Source organism: Oreochromis aureus, linkage group 13 (genome assembly GCF_013358895.1).
Source record: "Oreochromis aureus strain Israel breed Guangdong linkage group 13, ZZ_aureus, whole genome shotgun sequence".
In the NCBI taxonomy this organism is placed as follows: Eukaryota; Metazoa; Chordata; class Actinopteri; order Cichliformes; family Cichlidae; genus Oreochromis; species Oreochromis aureus.
In genome coordinates this window covers 8,000,023-8,025,193 of record NC_052954.1, presented here as the reverse complement: position 1 = coordinate 8,025,193, position 25,171 = coordinate 8,000,023, and the positions used below count along the sequence as shown (strand labels likewise).

At 42.1% G+C, this 25,171-nt stretch overlaps 1 protein-coding gene across 2 annotated transcripts in view; it reads right to left on the bottom strand.

Moving 5' to 3' along the window:
* LOC116318505 (inositol polyphosphate-5-phosphatase A) overlaps positions 1–25,171 on the bottom strand; it is a 147,267-nt gene that overhangs the window by 69,109 nt on the left and 52,987 nt on the right. For both annotated transcript variants that reach the window (XM_031737515.2, XM_039621383.1), the window contains 2 exons: positions 24,200–24,300; positions 23,948–24,035 (listed from right to left, as the gene is read on the bottom strand). In XM_031737515.2, the coding sequence (XP_031593375.1) occupies positions 23,948–24,035; positions 24,200–24,300 (189 nt within the window). The remainder of the gene's footprint in view (positions 1–23,947; positions 24,036–24,199; positions 24,301–25,171) is intronic.

Sequence of the window (25,171 nt, the reverse complement as noted above, 5' to 3'; positions counted from 1 at the left end):
TAGCAGTGGCCTGTTCAATACAGAGAATGATTAATGCTCATATATATTCCAGCTGCGTATTTACTAATACCGTGTTGCTACTTCAGCAGCTTTTAACGAGGACATAAAAACTGAGGATCAAAGTAAATGGGATTACACCTGTGGGGCCTGAGCCACTGGTGACCTCTTAATGAGGTTGGGCTAAACCGTCTTTTGCATGGCAGAAAAGCGAGCATAAATTCGTGGTTAAAGTAAATTAAATGGAGCCACGGTGAGGGCATTTTTTCGCTGCTTGATGCAGGTACGCCTTGCAAATGAGGAGCGGGCTCGAAAGCAGGAAACTTAACAACCAACTTTGTGCTTTTTTTAATTTGCATTATGGACTCCAGTTTATCCAGTTGCCCAAAAGGTGCAGGACACAACAACATTTCACTTTACAGGAAACAAAGTGTTGATGTCATTTTTTGTTTCTATTAATGTGTTTTTTTAATGTTTTTTAATGTAGCTTGTTCAGAATGCTGCAGCTCGCCTTCATACCGGAGCTAGAAAATTTGATTCTATCGCTTCAGCTCTTGTTGATTAACATTGGTTACCAATCAAATATCGCATTGAGTTTAAAATATTGCTACTCACTTTTAAAATTCTGAATAATATTGCGCCCACTAATCTCACTGATCTCCTCAATCTGTACACTCCTTCCCAAGCATTAAGATCATCAGGTCAATTACTCCTGGCCTGACCTAAGCTTAGGCTGAAGACCAGAGGTGATCGTGCCTTTGCTTCAGCTGCATCTAAACTTTGGAATAGCCTCCCCGCTTCTATTCGTGCCTCAGACTTTATCCAATCCTTCAAATCAAGATTGTAAGCTTACTTATTAAACCTGGTTTTCCCGACCAGTTAATACCCTTATTAAACTTATAATTAATTTTATTGCTGGTCTTTAACTTCTTAGTTGATATTTTGTATTCATGAACTGACCTTCCTTCTGAATTGAGGTTCGATAACTATTTTACTTAACTCTTCTGGTCTATTAGTGCCTACCTTCTGTCTATGCTAGTGCCCGATCTGTACTTTGTTAATTGATTTATGTTGATTCTCTGTATTATTGTGAAGCACTTTGGTGTGCCTTTGGGTTTTTAAATGTCCTATATAAATAAAACTGTATTGTATTGTATTGTATGTAGTTTTGGGGGGTGTAGGGCCACCATAGATTTAAGCCTGTTTCATCTTTAAGTTGACTTTATGCAGCCTGACAAAGTCTCCAAATCTGAAACAAATAGCCTAGACAGGGTTATTTCTGCTGATGAATTGGAGTTACAAACCAATGCATGCATTTAAAACTAATAGGGATTCTAATAAAGACACTACTGACTTGCATTATGGGAAATGTAGGATGTATCTGGTGCACCACACATTCTAAATTCCATCTAAAGCCAGGATATCTCTGTCTGTGCTGCGTTGATTTTGGCCATTCGACACTGGGGTGGCTGTGGCTCCCAGGCTGCTCCTGTCTGCATGCCAAATATCTTTGGGCAAGATACTAACCCCGAGTTGCCCTCCGATGCGTTCATCGGAGTATGAATGTGTATGAATGTAGTTTAGGTTGCACTTGAGTTTAGAAGTGCTTGTATGAGTGGGTGTGAATGGGTGAATGAGGCATGTTGTATACAGCGCTTTGAGTACTCCGGGAGAGTAGAAAAGCGCTATATAAGAATCAGTCCATTTACCATCAGTCCATTTTAAATTTGTCTCCAAATTCAGAAGCAATCCAAAATTGCCTTGAGTTCATTATAATCCCTCTAGCAAATTCTTTATCCATAATTTCAGTGCTAAACACAATTTTAAGATTGGCCCTATGCCAGGGGATATTTACACTGCATGTCAGCTTCTGTTAGAATAACTTCAGACTGAAAACAGCAGTGTGATTAAATATTGTTTAATCAGTTTAGCTTAAAGGAATCTGGGCTTATTTGCAAAAGCTTTGCTGCCCTGGGACCAATGAAAAAAAAAGCAATTGGTCACACTAGTTCAGACTACACAGTCGAAAATTATTATCAATCACGGGTCATTTAACATTTCAGCTATCTGAATTCAAGACGAATATAAATCTATTGCAATGATATTAGTTATAGAAATATACACTGAATATATATATATATATATATATATATATATATATATATATATATATATATATATATATATATATATATATATATATATATATATATATATATATATTTGACTCAGAAAGACTCAGAAAGACAGGAAATTGGAGAAAAGGGAACATGGGGAACAATATACAGTTTGTAATTTCATTTCATCTTAATTCAGTGATTTGTTATACACTGTTACTGTTTCAAGAAGCTCCCACAACCTTGTAGGCAGTATCACAGTCTACAGTAATATAAAGGAGATGCTTTTTTTCAGCTACTTTCAAAACTATACTGAATCACGGTTAACATTTGCAGGACAGTAGGTGTATTTCACAAACCAATTTACGAAATGTCTGCTCAACCTGCACAAAATCCTCTATGTTATCTCTCAAAAGTAAATACGCAGATTAAGTTTTGTTCAAAGAAACCAAAAAACCCCCAAAAAGCAAAAGTCACTGAAACAAACAGGCACACACCTTTGCTAGTGAATACACATTTCTGCACTGCCGGTCACACATCGCTGACAGACTGGACAGGTTTCAGCTGTTTTTACTCTAATTTCTATCTACTCCACATTATCACAAGTCCGTCTCATAACACCACCTAGTACAAAAGGAAGTACTGACACATGTTTGCACTAAATTGTAAGGGATGAGATCTGTGTGCAGGGGTTAAGAATCTCTAGCCGAGCAAGAAGTCAGGATTTATAAAAGCTACAGTGAAACTAACTGTAAAGTTTATGTGTGTGTGTGCTATGGCAATGTTATGTCATTTACAAAAACAAATTTAACACAAATGTTTTAAAAATATGCTGACAGAGTTGGCCACCGGTCCAACCAATCTACATGTAGTGATCACAGACTGTATATAAAAGATGGAAGTCACCACGATGACCTCAATGACTCATTTGAAGCCTCAGGCAGTGCATTTTCACTATTTGTGGAAACCAAGCATTCATAGTTATGAATAACTAACTCCATAAACACGTCAACAAAGTGTTTCCTGAGGTCACAGATTTGCAGGCTTTTTGCAATCGGAGGACCCTGCTGACCACTAAAAAGATTGCAGGTTTAAGGCGCTTCTGATTTGCTTTCATTTTTCAGACCCAGACGATATGCGTGTCCTCCTAGTCATGGTCAGGACCTGTGTAATGAATTTATAAATAAATGTTTCTGACGTAAGATGATTCAGCGGAGAGGCAGTACATTAGATTATAATCAAAATGACATTAAAAAACATCTATTGATAGCTGTATATTATAATTTGCCTAAATTTACCAAAGCATTTAAGATTCTTCAAAATAAAAATAAAAAAAAGATGTGCTGTTGAAAAGAGCAGTTTGGCAAAGCACTTTTCAGGTCACCTAGCCCCATGATTTATATAACACAATGATAAGATTGGTGTCTAACTATATAACATTAATGATCTCACGTCAAAACACTACTGTGCACAATCTAATCTAGATTTAAACCCAACTAGTACTAAAACGGGATGGAACGCGTATTCTTTTACAAACACCGGAGAGCAATGTGTGGGACAATTATTATTTTGATCTAAAGGGGAATCATACAACGTCTGTCCCTTCTAACAAGATCAACTTCTCAACTCTAAGTGTTTCAGACAACTGCAATTGGGCATGAAAGGACCGTTCTTCTTTCTTCACAGGAAAATCAACTTTAAATAAACCGTTGATCTAAGAGGCCGGCGTAAACGGCCACTTTCTCTAAATAACTGTGTTGTCCGGGCTCGACAAAACCATCATTTCAAAATGGGATATGAAGATGATGAATATTTGCCTTATTAGATTGTTGCTAAAGATGAAAAATCAAAGTCTGAATTAAGCTATCCATTAGTAATTAAAGTGACATTACCTCCTCTCTATTTTCTCAGGCCACCGCTTGGTTGCCAGAGCCATTATTCAATTGTTTCGCATGCCGGGGGATACAACGTCTTTAATATACTTATGCTCATTAATGTAAATCATATTTGGCTATGGATGTCCAATAATCAAAAAGAATATTTCAACTTGTAATTCCCCGTCTATAAAAAGTATTCCCATTAGGAGAAGAGGCCCATGCAAATGACAGGTCTTTGAGCCCATTGATTTTTTTTTTTCCTCTACCCCGCGTTTTGGAAAGGCTGCTAATGTTGTCATGGACTGTTCATCAATCTATATTTTTATCTGATTCAATATTGTGCCTATTCATGAGGACTCATTTGTGAAAGAACTGATTAAATTAGGATCACACAGGCTGTAGGATGACTGGAAGCAATATAATTGTAACTGAACACTGGAGTTATATTAAGACTGGAAGGAAGTTTGAAAAGTTTATTCACACACACACACACACACACACACACACACACACACACACACACAGTGCATGCAGAAAGTATTCACAGTGCTTCACTTGCTCCCCATTTTTTCATGTTACAGCCTTATTCCAAAATTGATTAAATTCATTTTTCACCTCAAAAAAGTTTGTTTGACTTTCTTGGAAATGTATTGAAAATAATAAAAAACCAAACTATAAAAATGTAAATAAGTATTTGCAGCCTTTTCTGTACATTGCTGAAGCACCTTTGGCAGCAATTACGTGCTCATGTCTTTTTGAGTATGATGTTGCAAGCTTGGCAAACCTGTTTTTGGGCAGTTTCTCCCATTCTTCTTTGCAGAACCTCAACCAGCAGGTTGGATGGGGATCATCAGTGCACGGCCATTTTCAAATCTTTGCAGAAATGTTCAGTCGGGTTCAAGTCTGGTCTCTGGCTGGGCCATTCAAGGACATTCACAGAGTTGTCCTGAAACCACTCTTCTTCTGTAATCTTCTGTGTGCTTAGGGTTGTTGGAAGATTGACCTTCGTCCCCAGGTCCAGAGTGCTCTGGAGCAAGTTAACATCAAGGATGTCTCTGTAAATTGCTGCATTCATCTTTATACCACCTCAATACAATCCTGTCTCTGAGGTTCACGGACAATTCATTACAATGTACACTATGGATCCAAATCATGTCCAACCAACTGAATTTACCACAGGTAAAGTTGTAGAAAATTCTTACAGATGATCAGTGGAAACTGATAACAATTTATATTTTTGTGTTGTTTTTAAAGAAAAATACACCTCCACCTTGTTTCTATGACTAGATCACTGGTTCCTGGGCTGATAGTGACCCAATGCTAAAATCTGAGCTGAACTCTAACACACATACAGTATGTCAACATCTGGGCCAGAATGGGCGCAACTTTTGATATCAAATAATCAGTATTGAGCAAACTCAACTGTCCCTGAGGATGCTGGGATGGCTGTCAGAGCTGTGATGTGAGCTGGAAAAGTAATCAGTCAGCTTGTGTCCAGTGGCAGCTTTGATTCTGTCCCACGCTGCCTGTGGCTCGCTCATGTGGCCTTGTAATGATAAAGTGGCATCCTTGGCTGCCCAATGAGAAACAGCTCTATTCCAGAGTCCCATAATGAAATATATTCGTTTGCTGCATTAGTGGCACTACTTTGTCACTTGTGAGAAGAACTTATCACGAAGGTCCCCATTTCTCTGCATCAAGAGCCCTTCCTCCTCCCTTAGTACAAACACAACTCTTTCTAAATGAAGGCAACATCGTCTAGATCATGAGCGATCCCATGAAACATCTATAAAATATGACAGCTTCTGCTGCACGGGGACAATCGATGGCAGCCTACAGTATTTCCTAAGGCGCGAAGACTCAAGAGCGCTTCCGTAAAGCTCGGGATCGGGTAGTCACCCCATCAGAGCAAAGGGTTCAGTTTTGAGGTTGTGCTCAGAAAAATCATTTTTTCCCCCTGGGATGTATAAAAAAAATAAGCAGCTTTCTGTCTGTGTGCTGTCTGGGTATGAGCAGAGGCGTTCTCGCCGCACAACAGTGACCACAGGACCGTGAAGCTTTAGAGGAGTCTGCAAAAACACACGCAGCAGCTCGTCTCAGGCTAAGACGCCCGTCCGGTGGCTCTTTGTGGCCTTCTTTGTCTTTATGTAAAAACCAATGCTCTCCAATGATGTGTTATGTAAAATTCCCAGAGGCTTGATTTAAATGGTTGGATATCCTCCATGCTAGCTTAGTTATACTCCAGTGCATCGCCCCTAAGAGCACATGGACGCTGCATGAAAAGCAAATGTAAATGCAGCCTTAGCTTCTTAGATAACAAGAAATTATGTCATGCATTTTTTTCCCCTCTTATTGTATTATTATAATAATAAATAAAAAAAAGGGGGACTTTTCTTACGCAGATGTTTCTTTTTTATCCGTACAATCACAGCATCCGGCTGTTCCTATGGCCTCTCTTAAAAGACAGCTTTAAGTTGTGAGGGAGCAGAGGTCCTGCGCCACGAGCGAGAGTGGCAGCAAACCCTTGTCTGCTCTCCTGTAAATATCACACCCACAGAAATGTGGGGAGAAAAGAGGATTTGGAGGGGCCCGAGCAGGTCTGCAGCAGGTCTCCTGGGTCTCCCCCTTTGAGTGCTCGACAGATGACCAGGTGGTAATGTATTGTTGATCTTCATGTCGCATAGAAGCGGAGCTTAATACACTGTGTACACTACATCTGTCACATTAACATGCCTGTGGTTTTGCAGGTGACACCATAAAGATGTAGCTTTAAATGGTTTAATTCTCATAGAACTTGAGCATTCAGAGTATTTACGCTTTCACATACACATGTTTATACAAGCACTTTTTTCTACAAGTGCTCTGTATCTAACATTCACACTCGGACGAACTCTGCATTCAGTATCTTGATGTTTTGGTATGTAAGGATCGAACCACCAACCTTCTGATTAGTAGAGGACTGCTCTAATTCTTGAGCTACAGCCACCTCCAGATTGTGGCAGTGCACCTACAAGCAGTTGCAGATGCATTTTTACGCTATTTTAAGTGCATCGTTGTATAACAGCCTGGAAAAGACTGCCTCTGCATTAGAACTAAAGAAATCTAGTTTAAGCCAACTAGTTTCAGAACTTGGACTCTATACTTCTTCAGTGGGATCTTTTCAAGGTCTTTACAACATCAAGTGATGATGAGTTGGTGTCCTAGTGTGTCTAAACAAGAGAAGGAAGAAATGGAGATTCAGTTAAAGTTAGAGTTAAAGGTGGTGACTGCTTTCGTACGTATTTCAGGATGCAGCAGTCTGATTGGTCGGATCTGTTTATTTGCATGCAAAAAAATTGGGAGGAAAAAAATTGAGCTTGATCCAAAAACTTAATGCCACAATTTCATCTAGCGAAATTACACAGCTGGTGTGAACGGCTGCGTTAAGAATAGGTAAGTCTAAAATGTTTTGTTTTGTTTTTTGTTTTTTTACACACAATATTTGTATCTCATCAGATATAAGTAGCTTGTTGAATTTGACTTGTAAAAATACACAAGTGTACCAAAAGAGATGCATGAATTGAGACAGTGCATGCACAGTATTTTGCTAACCAAGGGCTTTTGATGATTAGCCAGCTGTTTCAGCAAACCAAAGTCTTTGTACAGCCAATAAAGAGGGTACAGTATATCAGCTAAAAGCAAACTATTAAATACAATGTACAGTTACACATTTAGCTTCTCCTTCTACAGATTCATGCTCCTAATATCTCAAATCTACAATCTCACCGTCAAAGAAGAGAAGATTTGGATCTCTGAATTCTCAGAAAAGCATCACTTCTATTCAGCCAGAGACTGCTTTGAAAAGTCTTTTTTCTTTTTCTCGTCTTTTCAGAAATGTAATTAGGCTGTTAAAATTAAGAGCTCGAATTTAACTGAAAGAGCATAACATCCAATCTAATAAGAAGGCTCTTTAATGAGTAGCTAATTAGCTACAGCATGGTGCACACAGGGTGCTATTGTGGCATGAACTTGTGCAGGGAGCCAGCTGACTGGGGCACCCTTTGTGTTAGATTGGTTCCCACTTGGGAAACATTATTCACTGAAATATGGTTATGCTTTGCTTTATGCCTTTATAAAAGGCAGCACTTGGATATGTTATGGGGTCAAACAGAGGTACGTCTATTCATTGGGATGATTGTGTTACTTTTAGGGGGGGGAAAGACACAAACAAAGCATCTAAGCATCTAATCTTTAAGGAGTTGCATGAAATGAAAGGGTCTGCTGACTGCGAGAAGTCGACTGTCGTGACTCAAGTTTTTAAAGGAATCTCATAAAGTGTAAAGGATCTATCTTTGCCTTTAAGCTTGTGTCAAGGCAATAAAGAGAATCACACACAACATAAAACACGGCCAAGAAAACCAAACAACACGGGATGAGTGAGCGCAGTCAATAAATGGGCATGTATATTTGCTTGCTCAGTCATAACAGATTTATTTTGGTGTGTGCATAAAACAGGACAGAGACAATACATCATAAGCGACTGCATGCTCCGCCTTCGCTAAATGCACAGTAAGTTTCATCAGACAGAGTCTGGGGGTCCCCTAGCTGTTTCCTTCCTTTCTGTTTACCCAGCACCGCCCCTCATCTGTTCAAGCCTGTCTCCCTCTGACCTCCACAGCCTTAGCGCGACTGCATTAATTTTCCTAACAAAAATCAATCGGCCAAGGAATGGGACAAGGAGAAAGGGCCTTGTTATTACACCGAGCAGGAAACACCCTCTGACTGAGAGCATACGGCTGTTTTTATAGGTAACAGTTCAACAGAGGGGTGGGGGGGGACAAAGGGATTGCTCATTTCCCCTGACCCCACAGATGAGTCACCACAAATAAACTTGCACATGCCCTATGTAATGTCATTAGAAAATGAGGCTTAAAGACAATACGGGGGTTATTTGATGTGAATTTGTTCCCTGTTAATCATAAGGGAGAAGCATATGAGAGCAATTTGTCTGCAAAGATGGCAGTGGAGTGTTGAGGTTTGAAGAGCAAAATAAAGCACTCAGTCAAGGGCAAAAGAGGGCATATGACTGCAAATTCCCAGCCATGTGGCCATTTCATTTTTGTCTATTTATGTGCTGGCTAGCTGAACAGAGTCGCAAACATTCCCTAAAACCAGATTAGGAAGTTATGAGGCCTATAATTAACCGGCTGTTTCAGCTGAGAGCTTCGGCTTCCTGTTTCCTAATGAAGAGCGAGTGAAAAATGATTTAATAATGCAACAAATGTGCCTTACGAGCTATTAATATGTAGTACATAACATAAACATGACAATAATATTGGCCAGACATTTAAAAGAAGTGAATAAACTGTCCGCAGTGGGGAGAGTATAGAGTTATGAGAAGTTAAAGGCGAGAGGCAAACGCTGAATGCAGAGCTTGGGATGCCATTACTCTGACGGCAAACAGGGGATCATGAGCCCAGGGAGTGACTGAGTGTGCGCGAGTGCGTTGGCGTGCGTGTGTTTAAAACGGTCTATGTGTTTAAAATGTGCTGCACAATACCTGCTAATTCTATTAAGTGCTCCTGTGGTGTGGCTGTGTGGTTATGGGTTGATGTAAATGGACGGCTGGTTGACTAAACAATGCAATAGCATTAGAATAAGGTGATTGGATGACAAAGTGCAGTAGAAGACCCGAGTCCAGCCACCTCAGGTCTTGCCAAGTCCATTACGTGTATTGGAGACATCTCGATATCCGTCACTGGGAGTTGTCAGCCGAGAGAGAGGAGAGGTTGTTGTTTTGTTTAGCCTTCATCGTCAAGATGGCTTCCACCTCGTGATATCTAGGTGCAGCTAATGCAATCAATTGAGGACCTCAAAAACATCTTCCCCCCCATCTTTTTTTAAAATCTGCACTGGACCTTTCATGCTGTTTTAGAAAATGCTGGCAGTTAAAATGGCTCAACGCCAAGCGAAGCCTTAAGTTCTGTTTTCACCTTTGCCAAAAAGCCATCGCTGGCTGATTTCATGACATGTACCTGTTTCCGTAAGTAATTTGTACAGCTGCAGACATGCACACAGTGGAGGACAACAACAAAGTTAGAGACAATCAGGAGAGAACACAACACAGACCGAGCTGCGCTAATCAGCATCGGCCACCAGCAACTCCTGAATTCTGGGAGGTAAAATTACATTTTTTATTTAAAAGGCTGGTGACTTTGAGACGAGCAATATAACGGCTTCTGAAGAGGCGTTCTATGGTAATCTAAAGCAATAAAAATATTCTAATAAAATAGGCTGATTCTTCTCATTGCTGGCCTCACTGAGTAGCAGCAGCTGTTTAACTTTCAAGTCAGTGCTTGCCCCTCCAATCTACAGGCATTACAAAAGCACTCTACTGTAGTTGATAACCCGACTATGAATAAGCACATGAAACTAAGGGCAATTATTCACAGCACACTTTGAGACAAAAGCTGACTAAAGTGAAAGGATCATCTTTGGCTGTGGCTTCAAACACAGCAGTCCTGTGTCGAACAATCAGACAGCTACAAAGTTGACCTGCAAAAGCTAATCTTACCATCTAGTTGTGACTGCTACTATGACCTACACCTACAAACTAAACAACAGGAAGGCAGTGTGAAGGGATGCGCTGATTGAGTCGATAGTACACCCAGAACAAATGTTTGGGACACCAACAAAGAAGAAAATCTAGTTCAGCTGTGCCAGCAGAAGCCTTGTTTTCACAATGTGTCCTCCAATTGTAATCACGACCGAGCTAAGAGGTAGCATGGAGACAGACACAGGAGGAGGAGACATGATACTCTAGATAATAACATCGTACAGCCTACACGCTTCTAACTTCCTGCTCAACTTTATTAAATCCATGTCACAGAGGGAATAGCTCATAAATGTTAAAGCTTTTGCTTGTGAGCAGCCATAGTTTGAGACAGCACCTTTGATGCTGTGCTCTATTCTTCAAATTGTTTATCTTTTTATTCTTTTTTAAAAATTCCTGCTCCACTATTCACTTAAATACTGCTGGAAGTCTCTTCCTGTTAAAAGGACTTTTTTCCTTCCCACTGTCACCAAGCGCTTGCTCACAGCAGGCCGTCTGATTGTTATTGTAGGGTCTTTAGATTACAATATAAAGAGCCTTGATGCAACTATCGTTGTGATTTGGTGCCATCTAAATAATTTGCCCAAACTTGATTTATACATTTGCCTTCTCCACACATTCAAGTGAAAAAAAGTGGGTAAAAATGTACACTCATTTTAGAGGAGTTGTCTCATGCCAAGCACAGCTAATGCATTAAAATACTGTCAGCTTTGTTCTTCTCTGCCACTTGCTGTAAGAGCCCGTCATTAAAAGCACTTGTGTGCAATGTGACTGTTTAAGTGTGTTGATTGGAGGAAGGTGTCAAGAGGTTGTTCCTTCTGCTTTAATTACTCCACAACAGGGTGCTTGCCACAGGAGCTGCAGGCTTTCTCCAAACCGGAGAGAAATTGCTTGAGTTTAATGTAACGATTTCCCCTCCCTGATATTAACCAGCTGTGCGTGACACCGGGCTCAAGTGAGGAGATCAATTCCCAGTGACAGCGTCGTCATCGTCAGGCAGGCCACTGAGCGAGTGAGGATGTGAAGGAGAATCACGGACCGCCACTTCCACCGCCGCTGAGGGAGGGAGGTGTTGGTGGCTCGCTGCAGGTGTCTCAACCCGGCTCCCTCTACCACTCTAATGCCTCCCCGTGCTCCTTTCTCCGTCTATACATGACACCTGGTAGGGGGACTTGGTGATCCCAAAGGACAGAAGGGATATATATATATACTTAGGCAGAAGAAAGGTCAGGCGAGCTGAATGTGGCAGGCAAACAGGCAGTGGGGGTCTGGGGGGTCTGGGGATGAATCACAGGAGAATTGGTGCATGGCAGTGAATGAATAACCCGCCATGGCTCCCCAAACCCCATTATTTCCCTCCTTCTCCAGCGGGGCCTGAAATTCATGTCTGCGCATGCTGCCAGTTCATTAGAGGGAGGATGTCATTCCTCTTCTGGCTGCGGCAGGACAGGCCAGGCGGGCCCCAGGAGGACCCGACCCTGTTTAATTCCACATCAACCGCTCCACTGAGGGCCTTAATCTCTGCTTGTGTGATCAATACTATATCAGTGTAAATTAAAATGACAATTTTAAAGTAATTAAGCCTGTTAATGCTCGATTCAAATGTCATTATTTGCCTGAAGAGAAGCAGAGGGTGAGGGATGTGGATAAATGGTGCATGTATATCAAGGGGGGAAGTGGGATTTTTTGGGGGGTGGGGAGAGAAAGAGAGGCTAAATTCGGAGCAGTGTCCGCAGTGACAGGTAGCCCGCTTTAAGTGGCACAGTCCAGTGTTGCCGCCACGGCCACCAAAAGGAGGGCTTAACAAAAGCGCATTAACTCTCAACCCATGCCGGCCCACAGATCTCTCCAATTTCAGAGGAGGATAACCCAATTGCTGAAATCTGATTTGTGCAACCAAACCCAATTATGGCCATATTAGATGAGAAGTGGCAGGGAGAGAACGCTTGCTGAGCGAGGCAGGAAAAATAGAGACTGTGGGAGGGGTGGGAGGAAAAAAAGAAACGTTACACAATAAAAATGCACTTAACTATAGAATGAAGCCTCGCAGTAATTGTGTGATTGGATTATTTTTGTCTCCCTCCTCACTCCGCTTTTGAAAGGCTATTTAGAGTCATTGTTGGAGTGAAATAAATGGGGCCCAACGTTAACCTTGTCCCTGAGAGTGTGTGTGTGTGTTTCTGTGGCCTGTTTCATGTGTGTGAGGTGATGTGTAAGTGAAAAGGAAATGAAATGATCACATTGTTGGTTGTTATTATGACAGACTCACAGCCAACAGCCGCCGACCCTCCACTCCCTCTTAAGACCAGATCCACCAATTACATCCAATTGCACTGGTTAGGGGCCACACTGGGCCCAACTGCCACACTTCTAAGTCCAGCTATCACTTTGCTCTGATAGGGCCTAAAAATATGGGCTCCACCTTCCACCTTGTGTCTCTTCCTTTTCCTCATATCCCTTAACTTATACACCTATTCCAAAAGGATGCAAAAGTCATGCGCTGTGAACTCGGGCTAATGAAGCGGCTAACAAAATCACCCCCCCCCCCCCGAAAAATACCCATATCTCACAATTAGTGGCTGCCAGATCACGTGTTGACAAAACAAGAGGAGGTGATTAAAAGGAAGCCTTTAGCACGGGGGCGTACATCAGTCACGGATACGTTTGTCACTGCTCAGCTCATTCAGCAAAAAGATGCAAAAAAGAAAAAAAAGGCACAAACAGCTGTCATGAGACTGAGTGACTCTGCGGAGCGGCTGTCACTGTGGCTGAACCACCTCAGTGACAGCTGGGAGGAGGAAACCGCTTGAAGCTGCTGTTATTTAGCAGCAAATGTCCCGCAGTGGTGCGATTCCTTCAGATGGATGATAAGAGTTTTCTCAGAGCTAGTTGTTATTAATTTGCGTCATCTTTATCCGACGTGATCACCATTTAGTGGAAATCGAATGCTGAAAAATCAGAGCTAATTTCCTCTGAATGAGGTGAAATGAAATGAATTGTGACCACAAAGTTTGCAACAGTACAGCACAAATCCTACACCATGTCCTCAGATGATGTAACTCCATGAATTATTAAATACGTGCCAATAGTTACTAGATAGAAAGCCTCCCTGCTGAAAAACACCAGCGACCTGTGAGGATTTAATTAGCAAGGTGGGTGACACTATGCATCCCTGATCATGCTGGAGGAAAAAAAAGGACACCCAGGGGCCTTTCAAGAAGGATGGAGAAAAGCTTGGCTTTGTATTGGTTTGCATCCAAGATGTCCGATCCATCATGCTGTCTGTTGACTGGTGTTAGCAGAGCCAGCTGTTATTAATTATCAGCTCATTTGGTGAGGAGGGGGGTGGGGGTGGGGTGTCAAGGGTGGAGTGTGGGTTTGAGGTAGTAGGTCCTCTTTGATCAATGTAACCAATCACTCCAAGAGAACTCCACTGAGGGTGATTAAGGTCAGTCTGGCCTGGCACACTGGATGTTTCTTCTTTGAAAGAAGGAGCAGATGCTCCTGGGATGGATATGAGGAGAGGTGAGGCTGATAGCTAACTAGAGCATTAAATCTATCGCTGTAACTTCACTGTATGTGTCAGAGGAAGTTTGGCTTAAATGGAGAGAGAAGGGAGCAAAAACAGCTTTTTTTAAACTGCGAATAAAGTGAGAGGCTGGACCAAGGTGAATATGGATTATTTTGAGCTGTGAGTCAGGCAAAACTACTCCAGTTAAGTCCAAAAATACAAATATAGAGTTAAAAATTACAAAAGGTGTCTTTATAATCCATTTTTTAAAAGGTTTGAAAAGAGAGCTTCACACTTGCTGCCACATTTTTGGTTATACAATCCTCACAAGTCTATTAGAATATTGAAAGACCTATGGGCTGTTTTCAGCAATAAACATGTCAGGAAGTCAGGCCTCATCCCCTCGCACATGGACATTTCTAGAATTCCCAGAATCTACCAATAACATTATTTATTGTAAATTATGAAATATTCACAGTTTTTGTGGCTTTATGTTGAGGCACATTATTCTGAAATTGTTCCACAATATGTAGTCAGGTTTTCTGCAGATTGGTGAACCTCTGCCCATCTTTACCCCTGAGAACCTTTGCCTCTCTAAGATGCTCTTTATCCTCCCAATCATGTTCCTGAACTGCTGCCGGGTGCAAAGTGTTCCTCCAGCTGTTTCTGTTTAGTACCACTTATATTTCCAGCCTTTTGGTGACTCCATCTCAACGTTGCATGGGATGTTGCTGCCATTAAATTCAAAATAAGCTAATATATTTAATAAAATATTAAAATATATCAGTGTATATGTTCTTTTGTGAATAAACTATGGGTTTATGAGATCTGCAAATCATTGTTTTTTTTATTTACACTGCATGCCAAATTTTTAGATTTGTGTCTATACTTACCAATTAAAAATACAAATAAAACTGCCTAAATTAACTCCACATTGATCAGTTACACAGTAATAGTACCCCTAACACTAACCCTATCAGAATGTGTGATTTTGGCTTCTGAAAAGTGGCTATCAGGGGACAAAAACACACATTTAAAACATCAAAAAAATCAGTTTGTTTTTCTAAAAGCATTATCATCCTAACCTAACAGGGTGAATAATTATTATTATTATAGTGTAAGTGTTAAAGAATGCACTCGTAAGTACAAATTGTGGTTTTTGATCTTAATACTTCCGCTGTTGCCAAAATGTAGCATTATAAGTGAATAACACAGCATAATGGGGCATCATCATAGTGGTTACGCCAAGTATACGAATGCTGGCTTGAGTGTGTGATGCATGTTAGTGAAGAATGGAGTGTGTGGGCTGAGTGGGGGTCTGTTTTCTTCCTCCTCAGAGAGTGGGTCTGTGAGAGCTGTGAGGGCTTTCAATAGGGAGAGGATTATGGAAATCAAAGCTGAGAGATTAGCTAATGGGGATATAATGGCCACTGACGGCTTGGGTCAGCCGGGCCATGCAAATGGAGCAACTATAGCTGGTGGAGGAGGAAGAATCGATATGTATGGACAAAGCGCTGCCTGGAGATGGCCCTATATGAGCAACAGCTGAAACGTACACACACGCTGAGTGAGGGCCTGAAGCCAGCAGACAGAAGTGAGCTTTCAGCAAGAGGACCCGGCTCAAGTGGGGAAGAGGAGATATCGCCAGCTCCGGGCCCCGCTCCCTCTCACTGATGTCAACAGGCAGCATGTGATTCTCTCCAACGCCCTGGCTCTCATCCCCACTGACACAGCAGCAAGATGCAGATGCTGGTGCGGCCTCGCTCTCCACGCTCCATCAAATATCTATTCATCCCGCTTCAGGCCCAAAACAGAACAAACGTCCTTGTAGACAATCAATAGCGCTGCGGCCAGGACGGCCAAGTATTACGACAGCATTTAGACACACTAAGTAGTTTATTTTCCTACAGACTCCGGACAATCTGACATCCGCCATTTAGGGTGTGCGGATATTAACCTTCTTTGGATGTACGAGGCAAAGTGGAAGTCGTAAAAAGCGATTGAGTGGGACACATGACGGCTTTCATCATCAAACTAAATGGAACGTCGCCTCTCTTATATATCAGAATACCAATTCTGAGCATGTCAGAAAAAAAAAATTTCAATTTCAGGTGGGAGCGGCAGGGACTCTGGCTCCCCCGCGCCTGGCCTCTCCCCTCTCATTTTCATTCCTGCCCGCTCGGCGCAGCCATTCATCAGGACCCGGGCAGAGGACACCTCCCGCCTGCTCACAAATGCATGGAGCAGGCAATAAAATTAACCTTGTGGCAATTGTTTTCCCACCCGTTTGATGGCCCCGTGTCAGCTCATCTGTTAACGGCGGAGAAGGAATAAAAAAGTCAAGCTGGGATGTGCAAAAAATTACGACTCGCGGGGGTGGGTGGGGTGGCGGGCCGGCGGGGGGGAAGATACCTGAATGAAGCCGAGCTAATGCCAGATTATGGAGTCAAAACTCGATCAATCAGCGTTAGGGAGTATCTGAAAACATGTTTGCTGCTGATTTGTGTCCGGGAACAATAAAGAGCACTGAGAGTCTGCGAGGTGGGTGTTATGAAGACTACCAGCAACAAGACGCAGTGATGTTTTTACAGTTCAGCGAGCCCCACCAACCCCACTCCCCCTCCATCTCTAACCCAGCCCTTTCCCTGGACAAGACAGGGATAGGAGGGGAGGAGGGGAGGAGGGGAGGAGGGGAAAGGTGGTGGGAGAGGAGTGGGGGGGATAAAAATCCTTCAGAGGGTGTTTATTTGCTCTCAACACCACCTAAGCGATCAATATTTTTAATTTGGGTCCGAGTTATTATTTTTCACATCACTGCGCTGGGGAGCAGAGTAAAGTGGCTCATATTTTAGCACTAAAAAGATCGATATGACAGGCTCACCTTCACTCTGCCCCCTCGGTGGCTGCGGGGCTGCACATCATAATGGACGGCGGTGAGGTACACCCAGCCCGCCTCATGCTGGAATCACATCATTATCTGAGGCTGGAGACACCTCACCACCACCATCACAACGACATGCCACCCTCCGCCACAGGACAACAACACGGCCACCTCAACTGATTTACTCTCCTCGGCCAGATGCTTGGCTTTATCAGAGAGAGTGTGTTTGTGTGTGAGTGTGTGTGTGAGAGCAGTGCCGCAGCGATCCGGGAGGGTAAAGGCTCAACTGCCCCACAGATTTCACTTCTTGTAATAAATGCATCAATTTCTCCGCTTCTTTACACAATCCATTAATTATATCTACATTTTCAGTCAAAATATTTTCACAGAGAGAAGGCCCGCTCCCGAGAAATCATAATTCACCTGTGATGGCAGATTCATTGATTGTCGCTCAACGCATGTCCAAAGTGTGTGTGCTTTTTTTATTTTCTCCTACGTGCATGCTTGCACTGTGTTTATCTGGCTCTGCATGTGTGTGTGTGTGTGTGTGTGTGTTTGTGTGCGCGTGTGCACTTATGTCTGCCCACGAGAGTATGAGTGATGGCCACGGAGAGTTATGGCCCGGCGATATTACCGAGCTGACATCTACTCCATTCAAGTGGCCTCAGTCGGTGCCGTACTTCTCACCATATTGAAATAAGAGCTCTCTTAGATTTAGTTTGCAATATTTTAACCTGCTTATGTGCCCGCTGCGGCGTTTTTAAACACAGAGCAGGGAGGCAGAGCAGGAGGAGGAGGAGGGTAGATGCTGATGCTAGTTAACCTCTGTGTGCAAAACCAACAGACTCTACATGGAGACCCCTCCTCTGTGACCCCACTTTAACTGGAAAGTATATAATCTCTATATGCAGCTGAGTTTGTGTCCTCATAAAAAAGCAGGGGGTGGGGTATAGGATCAAGTTGTTTTTTCTTTTTAAGAAGGGAAAAAGAGGAAGGCAATAAATGTGAGTGACATGGATTTCTGGGCAACGGCATAAACACAGTGAAACTGAAGCCCTGTCAGCACAGACGGACACTAAGTGTTCATAAATTCCTGCCTGAGGAGAGAAGGACTGATGATTGCATTACAGCATGCATCATGGAGAAGAATTAAGGAATCACCTCTGCAGGAACATGAACAGGCTAGGGCTGTTTCACCAACCAGGAATCTGAATGCAACTTCAGGAAAGTCAGGAAATAAAAGCGTTAATGCTTTGCTTCAGGTGGGGTTTTCTCTGCATAAAACTGGGACTCTTACTTTAGCTTCGTGGGGTTTTGACTCTCAAAAGCATTTCCTTTACCTAAATAATGAGGCTCTGGTTTCACAATCCACTTTTTCCAGTAGTCTTTTTGTTCCCTTTGCAACAGGATCTAGTTGAGCCTACCCCAAAACACAGACTGACTGAGCTGAGACTCTGAGGCAATTTTTTTATTTGTATCTTTGGGTATCTTTGGTGGTCAGATTAGATTTAATGTTAGATTTGACTTCCATGTCGTACCAAACTTACCATTTTCTATCAATAAAACATCCCCCAAAAAGCACCATCAGGTTTCACAAATCCAAAACGCAGTAAAAAGTCACAATATACACTTTTAAATCCCAATAATATATTCAAATTGTTTTTGTCTCATTAAACAAATTATTTTTCTATTTCTCCTTTATCTGCTTCCTTTTTTTCATCTTTTTCTTTACCGCACATTTTCATTTTTACTTCAAATTCATCCATCGATTCATGACAGCCACACCCACCTGTAGAGTGGCTCTGGAAACCTTACTTCGCCCACCCATCTTCAAATGTTAAAAGAGCTTCTGGCCTCCTTCCCCACCCACACATATGCATTTTCATTAATTAGCAGCAATAAAAAAAAGATTCCAGTTGAATTTCAGACAAAAAAAGGTCTGCACGATAGCATCAGCAAACTGTTGCTTGTTTATTTTCCGTTCATAAATCATATTCGCTTAACTTAGTTACACCCAGTATTTCTCCTCTGGGCATACACTCCATACTGCAGTGGCTTTGTGCCCCAACAGAGGTTTGCACTGTGCTGGAGTCTATTCCCGTCTGTCCGGGGTAAAACACAGACAGGTCGTTAGTCCGTCTTAGGACAAAGTCAAAGAGACAGACGGATATGCAAACACAAACTCACTGATACAGCGATTTAGAATCCTCAATCAACCTAACAAGCATGGATGGTGGGAGGATATTTGAGCAGAGACAGAAAACCGCCCCCACAAATTCGACTAGCAGATTAAAACCCCAGAAGCTTTCTTACATGACGTGACAGTGCTAACAACTACACCCTGCTGCCCAGCTTCAAATGCAATATACATATGAAATTAGATTTCATACAAATTAGGAGTTTGACCCAAGGCTTCCACTGTCATCCTGTCCTACTTAGCAAAGCTTGGCTCTAATGTAAATGTATTTTTGTCAGAATCCTGGCTTACCTGAGAGAGGGCTCAACCTTGGCGTTTTTAAGACTTACTCTGAAGCCATAAACTGAACTTTTGCTCCTTTACTCCAAACAAACTAAGACACTTAATGCAATCATAATAAAAATCCACTCCAATATAAAGTATTTAAAATTCATGCTAATTCATGGTGGATTCATGTTGCCTCTGCTTGGTCACCATTTGCAGTTTGTATACACTTGATCAAATTATGCAAACACGGCAGATTTCTCTCACCTTCCCGTTCAAATCCAAGAGAAAAACAATGCAGGACAAAGTGCTAAAACAAAACATAAAAAGAGACAGCGGTCTCCTGTCAAACCACCAGGCCTGATTTATCCTCTACTCTCTGCTCTCATTTCTGTCCTGCAAACCACAGACATGAGGGAAGCCTTTAATTTCCCATTAAAATGCCCCGGAACAACTGAGGGCTGAGGAGGCGCCGTGTGCCTGCTCTGTGTGGACAGCTTGATTAGGCTTGTGTGACTGCGGTAGGTGTCCTTTCTGTGCAAGCTGCAGAGACACCAGAGCAAAGTGTGTGTCGGGACGCAGCAGCATCAGCATCAGCATCAGCGCACGTCACTCCAGACGACATGGGCTGCAGCTCCAGGGCCAGGCCTACGATAAATATTAATGGCCAAGAACAAGTGGATTGGGAGTTGAGTTATCAGGGCGGGTCTTCCTAATTGACATTTTACCTGCTGTATACCTTAACGGGGCTGTAAAACACCAGGCCGGGGCTCAGCCGTAGGGGGGAACATGTCAGTCAAGCTGTTCCCCGGTACCGCCGCCTTCCTCTGGGAGGAGAGGAGGAGCTACCAGCTCGCCCAGCTTCTCATTGTTCAGATTTGACATGCAGGTGTTACACGGTGCTATTATCTAGCAATTACTGGAAAGATACTTTTAGAGATGTGTGGACTGGAATCTAAATAATTTTAATGAATTATGAAAATGAAAAAACAAAAAAAGCCAAGTCTTTCCTATAAAAAGCTCAGTTAGGCTTTGACATTTTTATTTTTGCCTTTCTTCTCTGATTTTGGGGGGTTTGAACATTTCTTTTTTAGCTTTATATTTCTTTACATTTCATCGGTTGTGTTCATGCTTATGACTTGAACTATTACCTTTTAATATTCTACTTATTTACTGGAAAAATCCATCCATTATTCAAAGGAGCATATTAACATGTTTCACTTTAACAAAGCAAAAGTACAGACTATGGCTAAAAAACGTGAAGAAAAGACTCAAATTTTCTAACATATTTTCTTGATTTAGGCAGTAGATGAATCATCAAGTTGCAATAAATCAATCAGTGCAAGAAAATAAATTGACCGTGTTATTATGGCGCTCCATGCATTCATGTCAAAGCATTTATAAATTGCATTCCCCTCTTTAAGAGACACAGAAATGAAGCTTAAACACACTCTCAAACATACACACACACATGTTGGCCTTTAACATACACCTGTGACGCTACAACACAAATCATCCAAAACAGTCACTCGTCTAGTCCCAAAAAACACCCGACACAAACACACACATATATATGCATACACATACACGGGTGCATGCAGGAAACACAGCCGCACACACTCACACCGAGTGGAATCTCAGGACCCAGAAATGTGTTCCCACTTACATTATCTGAAAATTGACAGGCGGGGCAGACAACAAACAATTATCCCCAGAGCACAGGGAGGAGGGAACAAAAAAAAAAAAAAGATCGAAGACTGAGAAAACAAATAGGGGTGATGTCATCAGAGCTAAATGGCAAGCCCTGTGTGAGAAAGACTGGAGAGTCTATTCATATTTACTGTTGCCAGGATTTCAATATCAACATCATCGAAAGCACATCAGATGTTTCTGTTTCCGCTGACTGACTCACAAAGACGAGCACAAGCTGCCGTCCGTATTTGAGGAAAATTAAAATACAAAAAAGGAAGAAAAAAAAGAAAAGAAAAAAAGGTTAATTCATAGACAAACACCATTAAATAAACAGATCATAATGCTGGGATATTAGCGGCGCTTATGTGAAATGGCAGATAATTAGATTTTGGAAAGGCCAGTGTTTGTAATATTTTTTTGAAAAGAGCAAATGTGACTCAGTGGGTGCTGTGATTTATGAGCGTTTGTGGAGGTGCAGTGTAGCGTGGCGATAACGCTCAAAGTACTGAGGAGATCCAAGATAGACGCAGGCAACGATCACAGGCAAACCGGGTTTGGGGGCACGGTCCATAACTGGACAACATCCATATGTTATTTCATAGTCTATCTACATAATCTCCTGGGAACGCAGAGATCATCATCTGATGCACCTGCAGCCTGGTCACTATCAGCCATAACGCTACAACATAAAACATGCTTGTATGTGGAGAGAGAGCAGCACTCAATCCTCTGCTGCTGGTGTTACAATTGAGCATTTGGCTCCACCTAGAGGTCACCAGCTGTTTAGCAGGAGGACGCATGGAAAGAGTCATTGAGAAGAAAGGTTATTTTATAAGTGTCGATTTTAGGGTCGTATATGTTTATAAACATGTACAAAACAGGACAATTTCTCCACTTTTTTTCTTTTTTGATTGAAATGTGCTTTGTTTATAAATCCCAGCTCATGTTTAGGAATCTATGATTTACTAATCAGTACTGAAACATTCCCGATGCACTTCCAGCCTCAGCTCAGCTGATTTCCAGATCTCTACTGCCATCTTGTGGTCATCTGCTTTTACTGCAGGTGTTAGGAAAACTGAGCAAAGCTGCTCCTACAATGTGAGCAGTTAACAACATGGGTGTCATGTATCTCATTAGGTGACACTTGGCTGTAGGAACCCAGGTGCAAAGCTGTGTCACAGCTGCTGCTGCATCACTCCATCTTTCATTTATGCACTCATATCAAACCAAAACCAGGCACTGCGGTTGTCCGTTTCCACAGACTCAGCTCATATGTAACAATTATACCACATGGTGTGCGACAGCTTTTTAGTTCATGTTCTATCTACAGAAAACAAACACAGCAATGCCACCACAGTGTCCTATTTTAGGAGGATACTGTGGTGCCGTTTCAGTCACCTATCACAAAAATGCTTCTGCACTGACACGTATCAAATGTTCTTGATAGCATTAGAATTCATATGAAATGTGTAAAGAGCGGGTGGTGGCAGTGGTGGGGTTATGTGGATCAAAGCATATAGTAAAGCATATAGTTAGGTTCGATCAAGTGACCCTGAATCCTCCCTTAGTTATGCTGCAATAGGTGTATGCTGCTGGGGGATTCCCGTGATGCATTGTGTGTTTCTACTTCAGTCACCTTTCTCATTCACTATGCGTTAATAGACCTCTCTGCACTTTAATCTGAATGTACTATTATTGTAGGGTCTACCTTACAATATAAAGTGCCTTGAGACGACTATTGTTGTGATTTGGTGCTGTATAAATAAAACTGAACTGAACTTTTAAGCTTCAAGCTAAGTTAATGAGAATTTTTTTAATCAGTTTTAGGGTACAAACTGTCTGCTAATGGAGTTCTACTCCCTGTGCTTGAGTGAGCTCTCTCCAGGTACTCCAGCCATGCACAGGTTAGGTTAACCGGTGACTCTAAATCACTGTAGGTGTGAATGTGTGAGTGTGAATGGTTCTCTATCCCGCTGCGTTGGCCCTGTTCTGCGGCTACACATCCTAAGTGTATTAAAGATGATTAAATCCAGCACCAAATCTTCATGTTGAACAATAAAAATAGAATCAGACCAAATGATTGAGCTGGTTAGCCATCCCTATCACAACAGATGTAAGCTTATAACAAACAATCCTTCTTTTTCTGTGTATTTATCATACATGTACTGCTGAAGGAGTGCACAGGAATGGCCCTTTGCCTCCTAGCAAGGAAACTCAATACTGTATATATAGCATTTAGCATAATCCCGGTGAAATCCAATCATCACTAGCATGTAATTCATGCAAGAGAGCCAATGAAAATAAAGTGAACAGTCAAAGCTGTCACTGCCTTTTAAGCTGCATTGACTGATTGACATCAACTTATGCACTGATGCAAGAAAACATTACACCCTAAGTTGGCAGTGTTTGCTTACAGCATTCAAATGCCACCCACTGAAATCAAGATTTTTTTTAATACGATTGATATTGTGGCTGAAAAGTAGAAGATCTTTTTTTTTAAACAGCTACAACAGCAAAAATTAACCAAGAATATTTCTTACTCCTTCTGTTTAATAAGTATAAGTGCTTATCAGCTTTGTTAAAGTTTCTGCATTACCATGTTTATACTAACTCAACATTTCCTGCATCTCTTTCATTGATACACATCATTCGACCACTTCAGAGAATAAGTGAGGTAGAAAAAGGGGAACAGAAGGCAACCATCAGAAAAACAAGGGACGAGAGAGAGGGGATGGCAGAGATGGAAATGAGGCAGGAGCGCTTTCACAACTGGGGTAAATCCACACAGCAGCCTTTACAATCTATCAAACGGGACTCACTGTGAAATGCTCCTGGGATCTGTAGTTCTCATCGAGGTAGACGCGGGCTCTGCTGTATTCCTTCAAGGCATCGCTGGACAACAGCTCTCTGAGGGACAGAACACACCAGGTCATATCTAAACAAAAAAAAAGTTCAAACTACCCCGACAAAGTTGAGAAATGACCTAAAGGGCTAAAATTTTGCAGCGGGCTGTTGCTCGGTCTATAGCACTACAAAAACCAATCAGACAAATTTATGAGCACAACACTTACTTCACAAAGTTATCCACGTGTGACATGGACTCCTCGAAATTCTTCCCACCCACCTCCTGACAATGCAGTGCCAAGAAGTGAGGCTTATGCGACTGTACTGTCTGCAACGTAAGAGAAAAAAAAAGCACAGGTGAAAAGAGAGCAAACAGGACAAACAGTTGTGCTTCACTTCATTTTATTTTTTAAGTGGAGTACATCCAGAACAATAACTGCAGCACGCCCATTTTCACACAATAAACAAAGCTAAATTTGAATCATTTATCCAAGCGTAAAAACCTATATGACTTGGCATCTGGGCCTCTACAATTCTTCCTAACTCGACTCTGTGACATGCTAATATATTTACACAAGACAAAGTGCCTTGCTAATTTAGGCAGAAGGCACTTAGTGAGCTTGTTCCACACGCGTAACGCTGGCCCCTCTTCATCTACAAGCAGGGATGGGCCTGCAGATCTCTATGTATGTACAGCAGGGTGTGACAGACGCTCACACATCGCCATTAGTGCTGACACCTCACTCAGTGTACCAATAACAACTGCACCGCTCCAGCGATATATCAGATGCTTATTAGAGTTTGGGCAAGACTCCAGGAAACAGGAAAGAAGTGATGATTTTTATTATACGGCTGTGCGCGAGTGTTTTGTTTGTAATCCAAATTGGCTTTGACATCTATAAGGTGAAACTGGTAACAAACACTTCCTGGAAGCTATCTCCCCCTGAGTCACATGACCTCCTATTACACATTGGGAGGTGTTTGTGAGCACCCTGTCAGAGGTGCTCAGAGTGGCTGACTTCTAATGGAAAATCAATACCCGCGAGTGATTTACAGCACTCACAAGCACTCACAGGGTCGCCCCTATGGATGTCAGGCGTGAGCTATACATCATTGTCGCAGCCCGGTGAGTGGTGGGGGCTACAAATGATCCCTGGACCCGAATGGAGCCACGCTACTTCACCAGCTCCCACCCCCCA